This window comes from Balaenoptera ricei, chromosome 1 (genome assembly GCF_028023285.1).
Source record: "Balaenoptera ricei isolate mBalRic1 chromosome 1, mBalRic1.hap2, whole genome shotgun sequence".
Lineage (NCBI taxonomy): Eukaryota > Metazoa > Chordata > Mammalia > Artiodactyla > Balaenopteridae > Balaenoptera > Balaenoptera ricei.
In genome coordinates, this window is record NC_082639.1 from 112,941,330 (window position 1) to 112,959,369 (window position 18,040).

At 61.7% G+C, this 18,040-nt stretch overlaps 1 protein-coding gene across 5 annotated transcripts; it reads left to right on the forward strand.

The window, feature by feature from the left end:
- The first annotated feature begins 1,944 nt into the window (after positions 1–1,944).
- Positions 1,945–17,847, forward strand: ZBTB7B (zinc finger and BTB domain containing 7B). Of its 5 annotated transcripts, none has more exons than XM_059932845.1 (4): positions 1,945–1,987; positions 2,145–2,245; positions 13,987–15,152; positions 15,544–17,847. In XM_059932845.1, exons 3-4 carry the CDS (start codon positions 13,993–13,995, stop codon positions 16,007–16,009), a joined length of 1,626 nt encoding a protein of 541 aa, XP_059788828.1. In that variant the 5' UTR covers positions 1,945–1,987; positions 2,145–2,245; positions 13,987–13,992; the 3' UTR covers positions 16,010–17,847. The 5 variants fall into 5 exon arrangements, with proteins under 5 accessions (XP_059788828.1, XP_059788835.1, XP_059788839.1 ...); XM_059932852.1 differs by having other exon boundaries at positions 1,951–1,970; XM_059932856.1 differs by lacking the exon at positions 2,145–2,245 and having other exon boundaries at positions 1,953–1,987.
- The last annotated feature ends 193 nt before the right edge of the window (positions 17,848–18,040 follow it).

An 18,040-nucleotide genomic window follows, 5' to 3' on the forward strand; every position in this document is an offset into this window, starting at 1 on the left:
GCTTCTGGCACTGCCGTCTTGCCCCTGGCACGGCCCTTCTCCAGGCTAGCGCGACCCCGAGCTGGGGAAGGGAGGGAAAAACCCTGGCCTGGACCCCGCCGGCTTCGGGCGCTCGCGAACCAGAATCTGTCCGGCGGGGCCGAGAAGAAAACCCGGAGCAGTGACCAGCCTCGGGACCCAAGAGGGACAGGGACGATAGGAAAACCTGGAGCGGATTACCCGAGCGGGAGAGCCCCATGCCTGCTACTGCTACCCCCTCCTTCCTAGAGCCCCCCTAAATCTACAGTGAGATAATGTCTAGGGTGGGGGGCTGTTTGGTTTGGCCTGGGCCCTCAGGGGCGCCTCACACTTTCCGCCCCTGGCTGGGGAGCAGGGCAGCGGCCCCGAGGCTGAGTCACGGCCGGAGGGAGAGAGAGGGAGGGACCGGGACTCCGCCCCTCCCCCTGCTCGGGGATCCCGGGTCAGCCCGGGTGAGGGCCAGGGCCCCCCTGGCGCCGCCTATTGTGGTCCAACAGGTTGAGCTGGTGTCCCGCGGAGCCACCTGCTGGAAAGGGAGGGAGGCCCTCTGCGGAGGGGGCTGGGGTTGGAGAAAGCAAGTTCGACCCGGTTCGGCCCTGACGGCCTCGGGGAGCGGAACCTGGCCCACCGGAGCCGGATTTGAATCAGTTTTACACTAGTGGGAGGGGCTCTTCGGGGTACGTAGCGCCGCAGGCCCAGTTGGAAGCGTCCCAAACAGGCTACCTTCCTCAGTTGGGGGGCACTGAAGTACGTATCCTGATCCCTCCCCAAATCCACATACACATCGTAAAACACTCAGTCCCCTCTCGCCTCCCAGGTCTCTGAGCGAATCCAAGTCCAGAGGTCCCTCCTTCACGGAGACTCAGTTTCTCCACTTAGGGAACAGCGGGATGGAGGCGGGGAGCAGGAGCGTGAGCGTTCCTCCCCCTCCCCCTTCACGGACCTGGCCCCTCCCCTCCGACAATGCCAAGGCCGCATCGGGCACCGGCTGGAGCGCAGAGGCTGCTTGCCCAGGGCGCCGTTCCCTCCCCGCGAGGCGCCGTCACGCGTGGGGAGGGACGCAGGGTGCCCGCAGCCTCAATTCCCCCGCCTCCAAGGGGTGGGGTGGGGCGTAGGAGCTGGAGTTGATGGCCGGGTGGCTCCCCTCCCCCTACCTCCAGGGGCCCTGACCTGATTATAGCCCCTCACGGGACCCCCTCCCTCAATCCCCTAAGTCCCCGCCTCGCCCCCACCTAGTGTATCTTTAACCTCCTCATACCCTTCCCTCCCGAGGTGCTGACCCTACGGAAGCCCCTCTTGTAGGAGTGGGAGCCCTTGATGGGGGTGCTCGGTTCCCCGGCCGCTGCGGACACTGCCCCCTCCTCTTCCCCTCCTCCAGGTTTCGGGCCAGCCCCTCGGCTCCGCCCCCTCCCTGGCCGAACGCAAGGCGGGACCCACTTGGGATGGGCGGGTGTTCAGGCCAATGGGCGGGCCGAGAGGTGGAGTGCAGGGGGCGGGACAGAGTAGCGGCGGAGGGCTGGATGGGGGTCGGGGGCGGAGCTCGAGTTAAGGTGGACTGGAAGAGATAGGGGCTAGAGAAAGAGAGAGAGAGAGAGAGAGAGAGGGAGAGGAGGAGGAGGAGGAGGAGGAAAGGGACCGCGGCAGGTGAAGGGAGAAAGAGAGAGAGAAGGAAAGAAGGAGGGAAAAGAGGAGGGTGGGAAAAGCTCGGAGAGCAAAGTAAGAGCTTGGAATAAGAGAGCGAAAAAGGAGGGAGGGATCCATCTGCGCCCTGCAGAGACTGGCTGGACCAAGGGGTTGAAGTTTATGTCCTTATTGGGCGGAGGGAGGGGGGCCTGGGGGGGCGGGTGAAAAACCAGGAAGTGACAGAGGGTGTTGCTAAGGGTTGGGAGGGGGAGTTTGGGGGGTGGCAGGGGGCGGGGGGAGGGATGGGGGGAAAGCAAGCAGGAGGACAGGTGAGACAGCAGGACAGGTGAGGCGGGCCCTGAGGGGGGGGCGGGTGGGAGCCAGGTGAATGTACGGTTCTCAGCGGCCGAGGGGGGGGCGGGCGGCAGGAGGAGGCAGAGGGCTGCGGAGGAGGAGCCCCCCAGCAGAGAGCGGCGAGCCACTGACCGCGGCCTTCTGACCAGGACCGGAGCAGGGCCCCAAGCCCCCGGGCCTGGCGGGGGACGCGCCTCTCCCCACACCCGGAGCCTCAGCAGCTCCAGCCAGAGGACCCAAAGGCAGAGAGGTGAGTGTACCCCACTTTTGTCTCCTGGCTAGAGGCCCCCCATACTCGAGACTGCTGCAGTGTCCTTCGTCCGTCCTGTAAGTGGGTTCCCCCCACACACACACACGCACGCAGACCAGATTCCCACCACTCCCCTTCCCCGTGCCTTCCCAACACTCCGGGTCTTGGGAATTGATTTTAACTGGGAGGAAAGGTAGAGAAGGAACTACAGCCGCCCCCAACCCAGGGCGGAGGGTCCCCAGAAACTTTCTCTGCACTTCTGGGATCAGACAGACTGGCGGCTCCGGGATGGAGAGAGGGTGAGGCGGCGCTGAGCGCTCCCCCAGTCTCCTTCGTGACTTTAGGGGGAGACCCCCGACCCGTCCGAGTTGAGGGAATGGAAACGCTGACGGATTCTAACTAGGACAACGCTCCCCCCCCCAACTCCGCGCCCCCTGGCGCGGTGGGTTGGACCCGGGCCAGTTGCATGGGGGGTGGGGGGAGCACAGGAGGAGCCGCGGCTTGGGGGAAAGTTACCGGCTGGACTATTCGGTTTCTTGCGCTTCCAGAGTCGCGCTCTCTCGCCGGTAGTGGGACTCAGCGACAACCTCCGAGCGACATAGAACGACCCCTCTCTCCTCCTCCCCTCAATCCCACTCTCTTCGTTCAGGCTCCAGTACCGCCGCCACCTTTTCAAAGCCAGCTCCGGCCCCCAGAGCCCAAGAGCGAGGGTGGGCGACTGGGAAGAATTCTACCTACTACCCGTCCCCCCACAGGCGCCGGCGCACCTGCCCCTACCCGGAGTGGGGGTCGCTACTGTGTTGTTGTAGAACCTACTCTGAGCGCCGCTGGCAGAGGGCTGCCATTCAAAGGGGTGGGGGGCGCTGCTTTCAATTTCTAGCTTTCTCTCTCTCCTCCCACCCCACCCCAAGTAAGAGAGCGACGTGTCCCGGCCAGAGCGAGGGGGGGCCGGGAGTGGGGGGGCGGCGTGGGCAGCGGGTTGTGCCCGGACACGTGCCTGCCCAGGCGCCCCGGCCCTGCTGGTGTTTGGAGAGAGGGCGGGTCCCCTGCCCCCCGCCCCGCACAACCCCCACGTATCAAAGGGCGGCTGAGACGTGGTGAGACCTCGGGGCGCCCTGGGGGGCGGGGGGCGGGGAGCCTGGGTCCGGAGCAGGGGAGGGGCAGAGGCGCGGGTGCTAGCTGACCCACAGGAAACGAGCGCTGCTGACCTAGTTTGGGACACCGGAAGTGGGTGCTGGGGAGAGGGGGAGACCAGCAGGCTGTCCTGACTTCCGGGCCAGGTGGAGGGCGTTCTTGAATTGACCCCCACCCGAGTGCCTTGGAGACCCTTAGCTGCAGCTGAGAATGGGAATGAGTCAGCGCAGCTATTCCGCCTGCCCCCAACTTATTCCTGGAGGAGGGAGACAGTTTATCAAGGGGCAGGGGGAGCCAGATTGGGCGGTGAGGGGTTAAATCAGGATGGGAACTCTGTTTCCTGAGGTTGCATGTGTGTAGGGGGGTGAGACCTGGATGATTATGGGGTTGCCTCCTGCTCCCCCACACACACACACACCAGCTGGTTGGCCACCCCTGTACCCTCCTGGCACTGCTGGGAGAGCTGGCATGGAGTGGGCATCAGGTTGGGAGGGGAGAGTGGGCATATGGAGTGTTGTGCTGGGCTGGAGAGGGACATATTTGTGACTGAGTTTGGGTAACACTTAGTGTTCCTCCTTAGTGGTGACTGGGGAGAAGGGCAGGGGGCTCCCCCTGGAGCAGCTGATGAAACAAGAAGAAATCTCTGTCAGTGCCTCCTGTCCCTGGCCCCCGGGACCCCGGCTCCCCCAGCGTGCCTCTGTTACATGGTTGCTGTGGGCACCACACAGCCTGCTGGCACCCCCAGACACTGTCCCCTCCCTTGGGTACCACACCCCCCAACCTTAGCACAGGGGTCAGGAAGGGGTTAATACCACCCCAAGGGGGCTCTGGGGAAGAAAGAAGGCAGTGCCCACTAAGCTCAGGTGTCAAGGAGAGAGACCTGCTCTAATGGGGCACTCTCATCACTGCTCAGCTCTGGCTGACATGGACCCCAGGGACTGGGAGACAGGTGCTGACCTCTTCCCCCTTCCCCATGGTGCCCCCTGGCACCCAGGGCCCCCAGCTCCTCCTTGGCCTAGTGCCTGCCCCGGGAGGGCGCGGCGGGCAGCGGGGGCTGGGCTAACAATGCACCATCGGGCCCTTTGTGTGCTTGCACTTGGCACCCTGGGGAAGGGTGGGGGAGGGGGCCCAGCGGGCATGGGGGGTGGAGCGCCTCTGGGGTGGGGACAGTGAAGGCTGGGGGAGAAAAGCAGAGAATGAAAGCAGGTGGGGAGGAAAGGGAAGTAGATCAGATAGGGTGCTGGCCCCTCATTCCAAGTCAAGGCCTAGAGAAACAGCCCCTGATCCTATGGCTGCCCAGATGGCATCATGCTGCCTGAGGCACAGCCTAGTACTGGGGGGGTCAGAAGTCACTGCCCAGGGGACTGGTCAGATGGAGGAGGCCTAGCCTGGTACTGCCCCCTTCTTGGTGGCTAAGAGACCCAGTTCTGGCCTAAGGCCGAGGTCCCAAGACGGGTAGTGAATGGGCTCCAGGCAGGGCACTGCCCTCTGATAGAAGCCTCCGGGCCTGCTTTGGGGCTTCCTGCCTCCAGCCTGCTTGGTTCCCTGACCTTCCGAGAGTTAAGACTGCCCTGCCACCAGGCCTTGGGGCCTATGCCTGTTTTGGCCTAGGACTGAAGAGGAGGGTGGGGGAGGAAGGTGGGGACAAGCAGACGGATAGGACCCTGGCATGGGGTGTGCCTGCCCTGGCCTCTTCCCCCTCCTTCTGCTGAGTAAACTCGTGAGTAAACTTGACGTTTTGCCCGGACAGTTTGAAGTTGCCTCGCCGCCCCCCCCCCCCACCACCAGTCCTGCCAACACACAGGCGGCCAGGAGCCAAGGCGGGCCTGGGGGACTGGGGGGAAGGGGTAAGAGCTACTGTTGCCCACCATCAAAGGCCTTGGAGAGGCAAGAATGACCCACCACCCAGCCAGACCCAGGTCTTGGCAAGAATCTTGGCTGGGGCCTATAAGCATCTGTCCCAGAACCTTGGGGAGCCCAGGGAAAGTGGCCTGGAAGCAGAGCCTCTGCCCACTTCTGACCTCCACCCCCACTAAGAAAAGGCACCCAGCTGCCACCTGGTCCCCTGAGTTTCCACCGTTAATGTTCACAGGCTGCCTGGCACAAGGGGAAAAGCTACCTTTAGCAAATTCCACAGGGACACTAGGAAGGGCTGCCCTCTTCATTCTGTCCCACAGCCTGGGATGGGTGGGAGGCTGGTGGCCTTCCTTGGCATCTTAGCCCTCTCTTCACTGAGGCCTCCCAGTTGCCATGGCCTCAGCCCTAGAGGATGGCATCCTCATTTGCCAGCACAATTCCTTGACCTCATACCTGGGCCTAACCCCATACATGTCTCCCTCCACCATACCCATCAGGCCTGGCCCTAACCTCCCCCAACCCCTTCCTCTTCCTGCTAGCATCCTAGAACCTAGTCAGCTTTCAGAGCTCTCCAGCCGGCAGATACCTGTGCCAGATCCGGGAGTTGAGGGTGCCCTAGACAAAAGACGGCTGGTGGCAGGTAAACGGAGTCACTGACCCCCACAAACACACCAGTCTACTGTTACTTGACATCACTAATTCCTCTTATGCCTCCCCAGGCCACCAGAATGGTGCCGAGGCCCAGCAGGGGGAAATGCCTTCCCAGTCCCTGCTGAGCCTCGGAGTGGGGCTCCACCAGGCCCTTGCTTTCGACCTCATGTCTCTGGCTTCAGTTTCCTTCCTGTTTCCACCACTCCCCCCAACTCCTCCCCACCCATATGCCCCTTTCAACAGACATCCTCTCCTCCTTCCTTCCTCCTTTCCTCCCCCTTTGCCTGGGAGCAGGGGTCCTCTCCCCCTACCATGGACCTCCTGCCTTGTACCTCTTCTAAACACAGTCCCCTTGGAGATTCATAACCAAGTCCTCTGCTCTGCCCTCCCCACCACATCAACAAGGCTCTGGGGAAGAGGAGAGCATTGGGCTTCTCAAGGGAACTACAGCTCCCAAGGTACATGCAAAGCAATTGTGGTGCATACTGGGAGTTGTAGTCCTCCTTGATTTCTCAATTTGGTTAAGTCTGGAAATTTTTCTGGATGGGACTAAAAGTGGACTGGGATGATTTGGAATGTGGGGACCCTCTGCATCCCCCCACCTTGTCCTCACCATCTTGTTCACACATGACACCATGTACCCATGATTGACATCCATCCCCCCAGCTGAGACATGCTACCCATTCTCACCTGAGGGCCCCACCCAAGAGATGCCCACACCCTGCCCTGCTGCCCCTGGCAGGGGTGAAATGGAGGGGCCCCATGAACTCCCTCCCTGCCCCCTGCCCTCTAGGCTGGTTCCCTCCCTTTATGGGGATCAAAGGGCAGAGAGCAGCCCCACCCCACTCCCTCACAGGCTGCAGGCACTAGGGCACTGAGGAATATCAGGGACTTTGGTGCCCAAGCAAATGCTTGGGCAGGGGGAATGCCGGGAGGCCGGTGCCTGGTGGCAGGGAGAGACACTGGCCCCCACCTTGGGGAGTGGAGCCTTCAATAACTGCTCATCAAGCTGTCCATAGCCCCCTGGGCTCTCTTTGTGTAGGCCCTAACCCGTGCGCTGCCTCTTGAGGAGATGGCTTGAGAACAGGGTCTTGTGCCTTATCTGTAGGACCTAAGGGCCTGGGCCCGCCTAGCTGGCACCAAGGCACAGGGGTGACCCTCCCCCACCCGAGGCCCACAGTTGGCATGGGGCGCTGGGAGCCAGGGGGGTAGGAGGGAGAGGAGGGCAGGACTGCCAGCATCCTGGTGGGTAGGTGCCAACCGGGCCGGGAGCTGGTGAGGGGCAGCAGGCCAGAGGCATTGAGCCAGCAGCTGTTGGGGGGAAAGGGGAGGGGATATTTTAGGGGGCATTTCTGTGGTGCCCCCTCCCAGCCCAGTAGGACTTGGGATGGCCTAGTGTCTGGGGGACCTAGGGCACGCCTCGTTCCAGGAATAAGAGACCCCAGAAGCTGTTTAAGTGGAACTTTGTGGCCCACCCATCTCTGGGCTCAGAGCCCTCCTGAGTTACCCCTCAGGCCCAGGCGGGTCCCACCCAACCGGCCAGGGTGGCAGCAGCTTACGCAAGGGGTGGGGCTAGCCGCTTCCCAGCAGATGCCCCCTCCTGGCTCCTTCCTCTTTCGTTGCGCACAGCTCCCCCCATCTGTCCACCCCCCTCAGGCCAGCTCTGTCCCCCTGATCCTCCTGGCCATTGGGGGCTGGCACAAGTGCTGCCCCCTGGCCTGGTTGGCAGGGGCTGGTGCCCGGGCAAGGAACTGTGGTATGTGAGTGGGTTTGGGGTGAGGCATGGGGAGGGCGGGGTGCTGCCTTGCCCAGCCCCTGAGGGCCCCAGCCCAGTACAGAGAGGGGAGAATTCGGCCAGCTCCCAGGGGTGCTGAGGGACCTACTGGGGTCTGGAGGGCCTCCCTGTGTTCCCCTATTATACCATATGCCCTGAGGGGCTGGGACCTAGGCACCTGTCACCCCTGGCACTGACTGTCCAGGGTTCCCCTCCTCCCTCTTCTGGCCACTGCTGCCTCCTGTCCCCTCCCCTCCCTTCTTCCTTCTCCTGGTCCCACCTCCAGCAGCCTCTCCCATTGCTCCTCCTCACCTCTGTCCTCCTGGACTGTCCCAGCTCCTACCTTTCCTACTGCTCACCTTTTTCCCCTTTTAGGGCTGAGAAAGGACGGGCCAGGGTGGGTACAGCTGGGGCTTCGGGCACCACAGGCAGAGACTCTAGGCCCTCTCCCACGCTGCCAGCCCTCTGGTAACCCCTCCCTCCATCTGGGGGGAGGGGGGACAGCACCCAGAGGGTTAAGGCTGTAGGGGGGAGGGGCTGGGCCAAGTCGTGGGCGGCCCCTTTGAAGGAGGGAGCTGGAGCGGGGAACAGCCACCCTACCTCCCCCCCAGCCCGGCCCTCCCCCACCCCTCCCAACCTGCTCCCCCCAGGGGCCAAGAGGAGTTGCCGGCAAGGCCCCTCAGCGTTCAGGTGAGTAGGCCACACTCTGGCTTGGGAGATCAGGCCCCAGGGGAGGCTTGGAGGCCTAGAATTGGCCAAGGGTCAGAGAGGGACTGAAAAACAGGCTAGGAAGAGGGTGTCTGAACTTCACAGGGGGCGGTTTAGGAATTGAGGGGCTGAGGAGCTGGAGCCTGGAGAAGCTTCTGTGTCTGGGGGACCCAGGAGGACAGGAGAGCAGAAGAAGGGGCCTACGGGAGCCGAGGGGTTGCTGGGCCAGGACAGGAGGTTGGACAGGCTGGCAGGGAGCCGGGCTCCGGGGATCGGGCCGGGGTGTCCTCTGGGGCTGGGGGGCTCAGGTTTCTGCTGGCGGCTTGGCGGGTGTGGGGTTACCAGCCGGCTCGGTTACCCAGCCAGAGACGCTAGGCTGGGGGGAGGGGGTGGGCACAGGGCAGACCCTGGCACCCTGTGTGGTCTCCTCAGGCCTTAAGGGTATCTGGCAGTGCTCCGGCAGACCCCCGCTGGGAACCCTGATGACCAGGGTCTGTCCAAGTGCACAGTTGCCTGGCCTAGGGTGGGCAGCCTCTGGGGAAAGTCCAGCAGCTCCAGGGCTGGAAATTCTGACGGGCAGAGAGGCCTAGGCTGTCCCCCTCACCCCACCCCACATCCGCTCTCACTGTACCACCCCCCCCATCTTCCCCAACTGTCCCCCGAATTTTGGCCCTGTGCTTCATCCAAAATGGGGCCGTGGGTACCTTAAATGTGACCATCTCATGGCAAGACCAGGCCTTGGAGGGCAGGCCTGGCATCTTGATTTAATTCCTCTGCCCCTCTCCACACTGCGCCTGCCTGGGGAGAAGAGAAGGGATGCTCGGAGCAAGGCGAAATGGAGGAAGTGAGGAGGCTTGAGGGAGAGAGCCAAAAGGGAAAAGAAAAGAGAGGTAGGGATGATTCCTCAGAGGCCTAGGGACATAGACGCGGTACAGAGGAAGCGGGAGCCTCGCAAGGGCTGAAGGAAGGAAAGCAAAGGATGAGTTGCGGAGAGGGGAGACAAGGGTCCGAGAAGGCAGTAAGGGGACAGGAAGAGGACAAGGAAAGGGGCCAAGAGTGGAGAGGGCCTTGTTCCCAAAGGACAAGAGGGGAGGGCTGGGGAAGACGGAGTTGCCCCCATTCCTTCCTCCGCCATCTTTTATCTCCCTCAGATTTCCCCTGATGCGGCCCGAGAGGCTGTGGACTAGGGCAGTTGTCATGGAAAGAAAATGTGGGGGGACACTGAGGTCTCCCTCCTGTCAGGAGCTGAAGCACCAGGAATTGGGGATTTTGAGGGAGGAGAGGCTTAACCCCCACGGCACCGGGAAGCAGCCAACTCCCCTTGCCTCCTTCCCCCTTCGTGGCTTGCGGTCTCTCTTCCCCGCCTCGGCCCCCAGGAAGTGTGAGTGCCGGGGGTGGTGAGGTTAGGAGGGGGAAGCGGCCTATGGGGGATGGGGAAGGCATGTACTAGCTTGGAGGGGCTGGGGTGGGGAGGGGGGGGCTCCATAAATGCCTAGGGCATCCCTGGGCCAAAGGCCTCTCCTTCGAAGCCATTCCAATCCTCAGGGGGATTCACCTCAACCCCTCACCCTGACTTCCCAACTGGGCAGGCCAGATGGTTTCAGCCCTTGGGCCTCAGAGGCCCTAAGAAGGGGTGAGAGAAGCTGGGGAACTAGGATTCCTGGGTCCCTGAGGACTTTGGACTGGCTGTCATATTTCCCCACCCCCCTGGTCCAGCCACAGGCCAAAGCCCTGGCTTCGTGCAAACTTAGCTCCAAAAAAACAGGAAGAGAACCTGAGGCTGGAGTTGGGGTGGGGGTTGGGGGGGCAGAAAGGAGAAAGGAGTAAGGGGGAAGGGTGGCCGGCCAAGGTGGGAAGAGTGGCAGGCCTCTCCATCACCCTGGCAGGAGGTGTCACAGCCTGGTCCTCATCCTCCCTCACCCCAGGTTGCTATACCTGGAGAGGACTGGCCAGGTCCCTCTCAGGCTCTCTGGCAGAGCCCAGAGGTGGGGGCCTCCAAGCCTGGGGAGGGGTGGCTCTCTGTGCCTGTGTCTCAGGCCCATATCTATTTTCTCCGTCGCTAATCCTGTTTCCGCCTGCTGCCCCCCACACTAAGCCTTACTCCCCTAATCCCCAGGGTGTGGGGAAGGGGGGCCAGCTTTATTCAGCTGCCCCGTTCAGGGCCTCATATCTCAGCTCTTCAGCTGGCTCGAGCCGGCAGTGTTGGCCCTGGTGCCCCCAGCCCTGCACTGGACACTGCCGGAGGTCAGCACCTGGAAAGAGTTCCAGCCTCCTTTTCCTTCCCATGCCAGGGCCAGTGCCCTCTACCTTTTGGTTTCTTGGTGGTGGACACACCTTGGCAGGTGCCCTTGGGCACTGAGGGGTAGGTGATAGGGGCTCCCACCTTTGCCCCCTCCCACCTGTCTAACCCCAAAGTCTTCCCCCCACCAAAGATGGGGCAAGCTTGACTCAGGGCCCAGTTTCAAGAGAGCTGCCCACCGGCCTGGCCGGTCTAGCAGGCCTGACAGTGAGGGGAGCCTGGGGGGGGGGAGGATGGCGGGAAATGGGGGAGAGATGGGGTGGGGCCCCCAGTTCTTCCCCCTACCAGGCAAACAGACCAAACAGACCTTGCCTGGCTCCCTGGCACAGCTGCCCCCCCCAGCCACCACACACGCCCATGCCCACAAGGTCTTAGCAAGAGGGGGCATGCCAGGCTGGGTGGGGACACTCATGGGCGTCAGGGGGCTGGGCCCTCTGGGATACAGATATGGGAAGGGTGCCCAAGGTGGGGTGGGCATCCTGGCACCAGTGCCCCACCCTGGCAGAAAGAAGGGGGAGGCCTCCACCCCACCAACCCCTCCCAGATGATGGGGCTAGGAGTATCCCCTTGGCCTGGTTGGCACCAGCCTAGTTCCAGGTGGCACCTAAGTTAGCATGGGTGCCAGAGCCCTGGGTAAGGGCTAGGGGAGTTTCCCAGAAGCTAGAGAACCATGTGAACACCTCCCCTTCCCACGTGTGTCCTCTGCCTCTCCCCTCCTTCATTGGTACCTCGTGGCCACGGGGTTAGGCCCAAGGGGTTAAACACCCACCCCTGCCCAAGCCCTGAGTGAGTTGCATCGTGAACCAGCCAGAGCCTGTGACCTGACAGCGGGGTCAGCCAATCAGCGCCCCCGCCACACCAAGTTGCCTCGGAGACGGCCCTGGGGTGGGAGAAGGGAGGCGGGCTTAGCAGCGGGAATGGGTGGGGTGTGGAGGGAAGGAGGGAGAGGGACGGGGTTAGCCACGTGCCTGCGGGTGCCCAGCTCCCGGCCAATGGACATCGAGGACAGCCCCACCCATCCCCCTCAGGAGGGACAGGATTTGCTTGGGCCCAGGAGGGAGCCCACTGCTGCTTGAGTGGCCACTGCTGCTGCCCACCCGGTTTTGTTTGTTTCTAAGTCCTGGGGCCATTTGCCTCTTGTACTATTTGTAAAGTACAGGTAGGAGAACCAAAGGAAACTGGGAGTGCTCCCAGACTGCTTGGCCCCCAGGGAGAGAAGTGATTTGGGGACTTAAGGTGGGAAGGGGTGGGCTATCTAAGGGTGTCTGGCTGTGGCTTATGAGCCACATGGGTGCTGCTCACTCATGGCTTCCGCGCAGGCGTTCTGCTGCTGGGACAGGGAGGCAGGCAGAAACAATGCAGTTCTTGTGTCCTCAAGAGGAAACCTGTAGCCCTTGACTCCTCCAACCCCCCCCCCCAAATCTTCCTCATCAATGGCCAAGACTGAGCAGCTGTTGGGAGTGGCAGAGAAGACACTGACAAAATGTCAGTGGGACTTGCCCTAAGGATCATCTAGGTCAGTCTTTAATTTTACAGATGAGGAAACAGGCCTCCTCAGGAAAGGAAGTGACTGGTCCAAGGTCATGTAGCTAGTAGTAACCTGACTCCCTGGGGTGATTTGAGGGAGGGAGACAGACTTGTTTCCCAGCAGAGACCATCTGTATAGTGGAATCCGCCTCCAGGTGAGGCCTTGTTTCTCCTTGCCAAGGCCAGAACATTTATTGAGCCCCTACTGTGTGTGTTAGGCATTGTGCCACCCATGGTCTCATTTAACCTTCACCACAGCCCGAGGAGTCAGGTAGAATGATCCCATATTAGAGATGAGGAAAGAGGTCCAGAGATTAAATCACTTGTTTAAGGTCACAGAGCTAATCAGCCGCAGACTGAGGATTCAAACTCAAGCCTGGATGACTCCAGAGCCCAGCTCTTTCCAGGCCCCAACTCTGTCTCCAGTTGCTCCAGACCCACCAAATGTCAGGGCTGAAGGGCTGAGCCCTTGGGGCTTCCATTCCCACCCCCTCCTTGTACAGTGAGGAAATTGAAGCACAGAGAGAAATGACTTGCCCAAGGTCATTCAGCAAGATAGTAGCAGAATACTTATAAAGATGTTAAATAATACTAATAAATAAATAAATTCTAATGGTATGGTTAAAAAAAAAAAGATAGTAGCAGAGCCAGGACTTAAACCAGATCTCCTCACTTCCAGGCCAGACTCCCTCTACTACCCCTCCCCTCCCCTCCACCAGCCTCAGGATTGCTGGCAGCTCTGCACCTTCTGTGGCTCTGCCTTGGAGGGGAAAGCATAGAGGGTGAAAGATGGTCCTCTGGAGAGGGGGGACTCTCCTGACTGGATGGGAATGGGGAGGGAGAGGTGGTGGTGGTAGCCCAGTGGGGGAGGGGTGGGACTGGAACTTGGCCTATTGGCAGTGGGAGAGGGGGCGGGGACGATGCTTATCGGTGCGGGGCAGGAAGCACCCGCGCCAGCCAGCGACACCCCAGCAAAGGGTGGCTGCTCCTTGGCCCCATGGGGGAGGGGAGGATGTGGGGGGAGGGATGCTGGGAGCTGTGTTTCCCTTTTGGCCTCTAGAAGGGGGGATCTAGAAGGGGAGATGAACTTTTAGTGGGTGGGGAAGGAGGAGGAGGAGGGTGCTGGGAAGCCACCTCTCAGGTTTGCATAGTGTTTTACTGTACACCGAATGCTTTAGGGAGATAACATAAGTTAAAGCACCTGACCTTGCCTTGAACAGTCCTTGGTGCAATGTGAATCTGAACTCTCTCACTGGCCTCTCTCTGGGCTGAGAGGAGGTTCCATCACAAAGACTGTTACCCCACTTTTCAGATGACTGAGGCTGGCTGCCAGAGCCACCCAGAGTCCTTCAGCCAGTTCTTCATGAAGCCTGAACCAGAACCCAGGCATCCTTTCTCCCAGTCCAGTGCTTCTTCCAAAGGGATGGGGAATGGGGCAGGTGAAGCAGACGGGTCTCTAGGAAAGGCCAGAAAGGCAGGGCTCCTGCTCTCACAGAGGCAGAACAGTGCACAGTGGTTAGGAACACGGACTCTGGGCCCATCGCCTGGCTTTGAACCTGTTCTGCACTTAACATAGAAAGTTGCTTCACCTGTCTGCACCTCAGGTTCCTGTCTGTGAAATGAATGATAACTGTTACTCTAGAAGGTTGTGGAAGATGAAGTGGGTGTAAAGTACTTAGAAGACCATCTAAGTAGTCTGTAGTCACCTGGCCAACGTTGGTATGTATTCCTTCCCTGGACCACCTTGCAGGGCTGAGCGCTCTTAACCTCCCTCTCTACTTGACTCTGCAGGAGAAGATGGGGAGCCCCGAGGATGACCTGATCGGGATTCCATTCCCAGACCACAGCAGTGAGCTCCTGAGCTGCCTCAATGAGCAGCGCCAGCTGGGACACCTATGTGACCTCACCATCCGGACACAGGGCCTTGAATACCGCACCCACCGGGCTGTGCTGGCTGCCTGCAGCCACTACTTCAAGAAGCTCTTCACTGAGGGCGGTGGCGGGGCGGTCCTGAGCGCTGGGGGCGGCGGGGTGGCTGCCGGGGGAGCAGGGGCCGGCGTGTGTGAGCTGGACTTTGTGGGGCCGGAGGCGCTGGGTGCCCTGCTCGAGTTTGCCTATACAGCCACACTGACCACCAGCAGCGCCAACATGCCGGCAGTGCTCCAGGCTGCGCGGCTGCTGGAGATCCCGTGTGTCATCGCTGCCTGCATGGAGATTCTGCAGGGCAGCGGACTAGAAGCTCCCAGCCCTGACGAGGACGACTGTGAGCGAGCTCGCCAGTACCTGGAGGCCTTCGTCACAGCCACGGCTTCAGCCTCGGGAGTTCCCAACGGTGAAGACAGCCCTCCACAGGTGCCCCTCCCACCGCCGCCGCCGCCCCCTCGGCCTGTCGCCCGCCGCAGCCGCAAGCCCCGAAAAGCTTTCCTGCAGACCAAGGGGGCCCGGGCAAACCACCTAGTGCCTGAAGTGCCCACAGTGCCCACCCATCCCTTGACCTACGAGGAGGAGGAGGAGGCGGCAGGCAGAGTGAGCAGCAGCGGGGGCAGTAGGCTGGGGGACAGCTACAGCCCTCCCACAGGGACTGCCTCACCCCATGAGGGGCCCCTGAGCTATGAGGCCTATGAGGGTGAGGAAGAAGAGGAGGAGCTGGCATATCCCCCCGCCTATGGGCTGGCGCAGGGTGGCGGGCCCCCGCTGTCCCCAGAGGAGCTGGGCTCAGATGAGGATGCCATCGATCCTGACCTGATGGCCTACCTGAGTTCCCTACACCAGGACGCCCTGGCACCAGGCCTAGATGGCCAGGACAAGCTAGTGCGCAAACGCCGCTCCCAGATGCCCCAGGAGTGCCCGGTCTGCCACAAGATTATCCACGGGGCTGGCAAACTGCCACGCCACATGAGGACCCATACGGGTGAGAAGCCCTTCGCCTGTGAAGTCTGCGGCGTCCGTTTCACCCGGTGAGCACCAGTGGGGAAGGGGTGCAGCAGGGGCCATGCCGAGGGGGAGGGAGAAAGGGATTATGAGACCCGAGGTGTGGAGGCAGGTGATCCTGGAGGGGATGGAGTGGTGATGCCCAGGGTGAGAAGAGAGACCTGGATAGGGAGACCAGGAGAAAGAAAGTCAAGGGAGGTAGGTCTGGGGCATGAAAGATTTGGCTGTGCTGGAGGCAGAGTGGGTGGTGGCCGGGCCCAGTTAAGCTGCGGGCAAGTCAGCAAGGGTCTCCTGGGGCAGTAATAGGGAAACAAATGGTGGGGGACGGGAGTGGGACAAGGCCTGGGAACCTGGCCAGAATGACCCAGGGATCGCATCCTGAACGGTTTCCTTGCCCCTCCCCCCTGCCTGTGCCAGGAATGACAAGCTGAAGATCCACATGAGGAAGCACACAGGAGAGCGCCCCTACTCATGCTCGCACTGCCCAGCCCGCTTCCTGCACAGCTATGACCTCAAGAACCACATGCACCTGCACACAGGGGACCGGCCCTATGAGTGCCACCTGTGCCACAAGGCTTTCGCCAAGGAGGACCACCTGCAGCGCCACCTTAAAGGCCAGAACTGCCTGGAGGTGCGCACCCGGCGGCGCCGCAAGGACGATGCGCCCCCTCACTACCCCCCGCCCTCTGCTGCCACCCCGACCCCTGCTGGCCTCGACCTCTCCAATGGCCACTTGGACAACTTCCGACTCTCTCTGGCTCGATTCTGGGAGGAGCCAGCCCCTACTGGGCCCCCAGTCTCCACCCCGGGGCCCCCTGATGACGATGAGGAGGAGGGGGCACCCACCACACCTCAGGCTGAAGGTGCCATGGAGTCCTCTTAAAGAGGGACGAGTGGCCGAGCTGGAGCAGCACGGGCCGGGACGCCCATGCTGAGCAGCGGGAGTGTGCAGCAGAGACGGCGCTGGGGTCCGGGCACTGAGCCTCCCTGGCATCGGAAATTGGGCCCTTCCCTCAGAGCTCTCATTCCAGTTCCAAGCTGAGAAGGTTTTGGGGCAGAGGCTCCCCAGATTGGGGTGCTCTCCCAAGGAGTGATACATACGATATTATGTATATATTTACAGCTCCATTGTAAAGGTGGGGTCCCTGTCCCCAGCTGCTCCTGGGGAGTAGAAGCAATAATGTATTTCTGATTTGTGGGGTCCCTCTTCGGCTATGCGGGTTTCTAGGGGGTGGGGGGCTTGGGACCAAAGCCTTGCCCTGCCCCCATGCCCCTTGGGGTTTTGGCTGTGTAAGGGGGTGAAGGACTGCCCCTCCCTTTCGAGACCCCTCCTTCCTGGTTTCTGTTCCCTTTTCCTGGCAGTGAATTATGCAAAGGGGGGCGGCAAAGGAAGGGTAAGTGGGGGAAAGCAAGGTAGAAGCTTGAAAGACTGGGGGACTGGGCCTGTAAGGAAGGAGCCATCCTAGTCCCCCTCCGCCCTGCTCCCAGCGCTGAGTCATGGGGTCCTGGAGAAGGGGGCGGGGTGGCCTGATTGGTTCGCCCGCCCCTGGGGGCAGCGGGAGGGGCCCCGCCCAACTACGGGAGCTGCTGCTGGTTCTCCTCCCCTCCCCTCCCCTCCCGAGTCGCTGGGCAGGGAATGTCTTGTTCCCGCCGCTCCCTCCCCGGGGCCAGAGGGCAGGGCGGGCCGGGCGGTGGCCTACCCTCGTCTCCTCCTCCCCGCCCAGGTGCAAGCCGGAGCCGCCGACACCGCTGCCGCCCCTGACTCACGCCGCCCCCGGGCTGGCGCGGTGCAGGGTGTGGGACAGGGTGAGGGGTTGGGGGGAGCCTTGCGGAGAACGGGCGAGCCGGCGCCATCTGGCGGCCGTGCCCTGCGCGGGCGAGCGCCCCTGGCGGCCACTTCCAGCGAGCCGTCTTCCCTCAACTTCCACCACCCCAGCTGGTGAGCGGCGCCCCCTTGCCAAGGCCGGGGCAAATAGCTTCTTGCTTGGCCGCAAGGAAAGTGGGCTGCGGACCTGTGGGAAAGGGATCCTTTCCCCGGACCCTTGCCAGCCGGGCTTCCTGTTGGGTCGGGGAGAGTAATCCCCTCACTCTACCCTTAGGATTGAATCCACCCCCGGTCTGTACATAGCCTTTTCTGTTGGTCTTGTTGAAATCTAGTTTCAGATTTTTAACTACCCAATTCTGCTGGGGGTGGGGGTATCTCCTCCCCACCTTCCTCGCTGGGTGCTGGACCCCATTCTGCCTGGGCTCTGCCTTGCACTATTTCCCCTCCCTGGCCTGGCGGCTCCTCCCCCTCCTTAAAAGGGGCAGGTTCAGGGGCCCGGTGCTCTCCCTCCCCCCCCCCATGCACCCCCATGCCCATTTGCACAGCTGCCCAGGTACCCCCAATAGTGGGGGGGGATCACAGGGAGGGGGTAGCGGGACCAGTCCTTGTATCTATTTAAAAAGTGATGATGTAATATATTGGGGTAGGGGGAGGTCGGGTTGCCCTGGGCCTCATCTTAGCATTTCAGGTGATGGGAGAGCCCAGGGCTGAGGAGACCTGGGGCCTAGCCCCAGGGAGTGAGGACAATGTGGCCTCCCCCCTCCCCCCTTGCGGCTTCTCCACTCAGTGCCTTACGGGGTGGGGGGGAGGCAATCCCCCCTCTCCTGTTCCCCTCCCCTTGCCCTGCCCCCCACCTCGGGTGTAAGTGACAGGAAGAAATAATAATTTAAGATTCACACTTGTGTCCACCTTTGGTTTCTTTATTTTGGAGAAGGTGGGCGGGATCAGGAGGAGAGGGAAATGAGAGACAGAGGGACTGGGGGTTCTGAAGCGGAGAAGGGGCTGCTTTGGGGGCAGAGGATTTCTGAGGTGGTCAGGAGGGCTGAGGGGGCATGGGTATGCTGACAGACTGGGCCTCAGGTGGGCGCT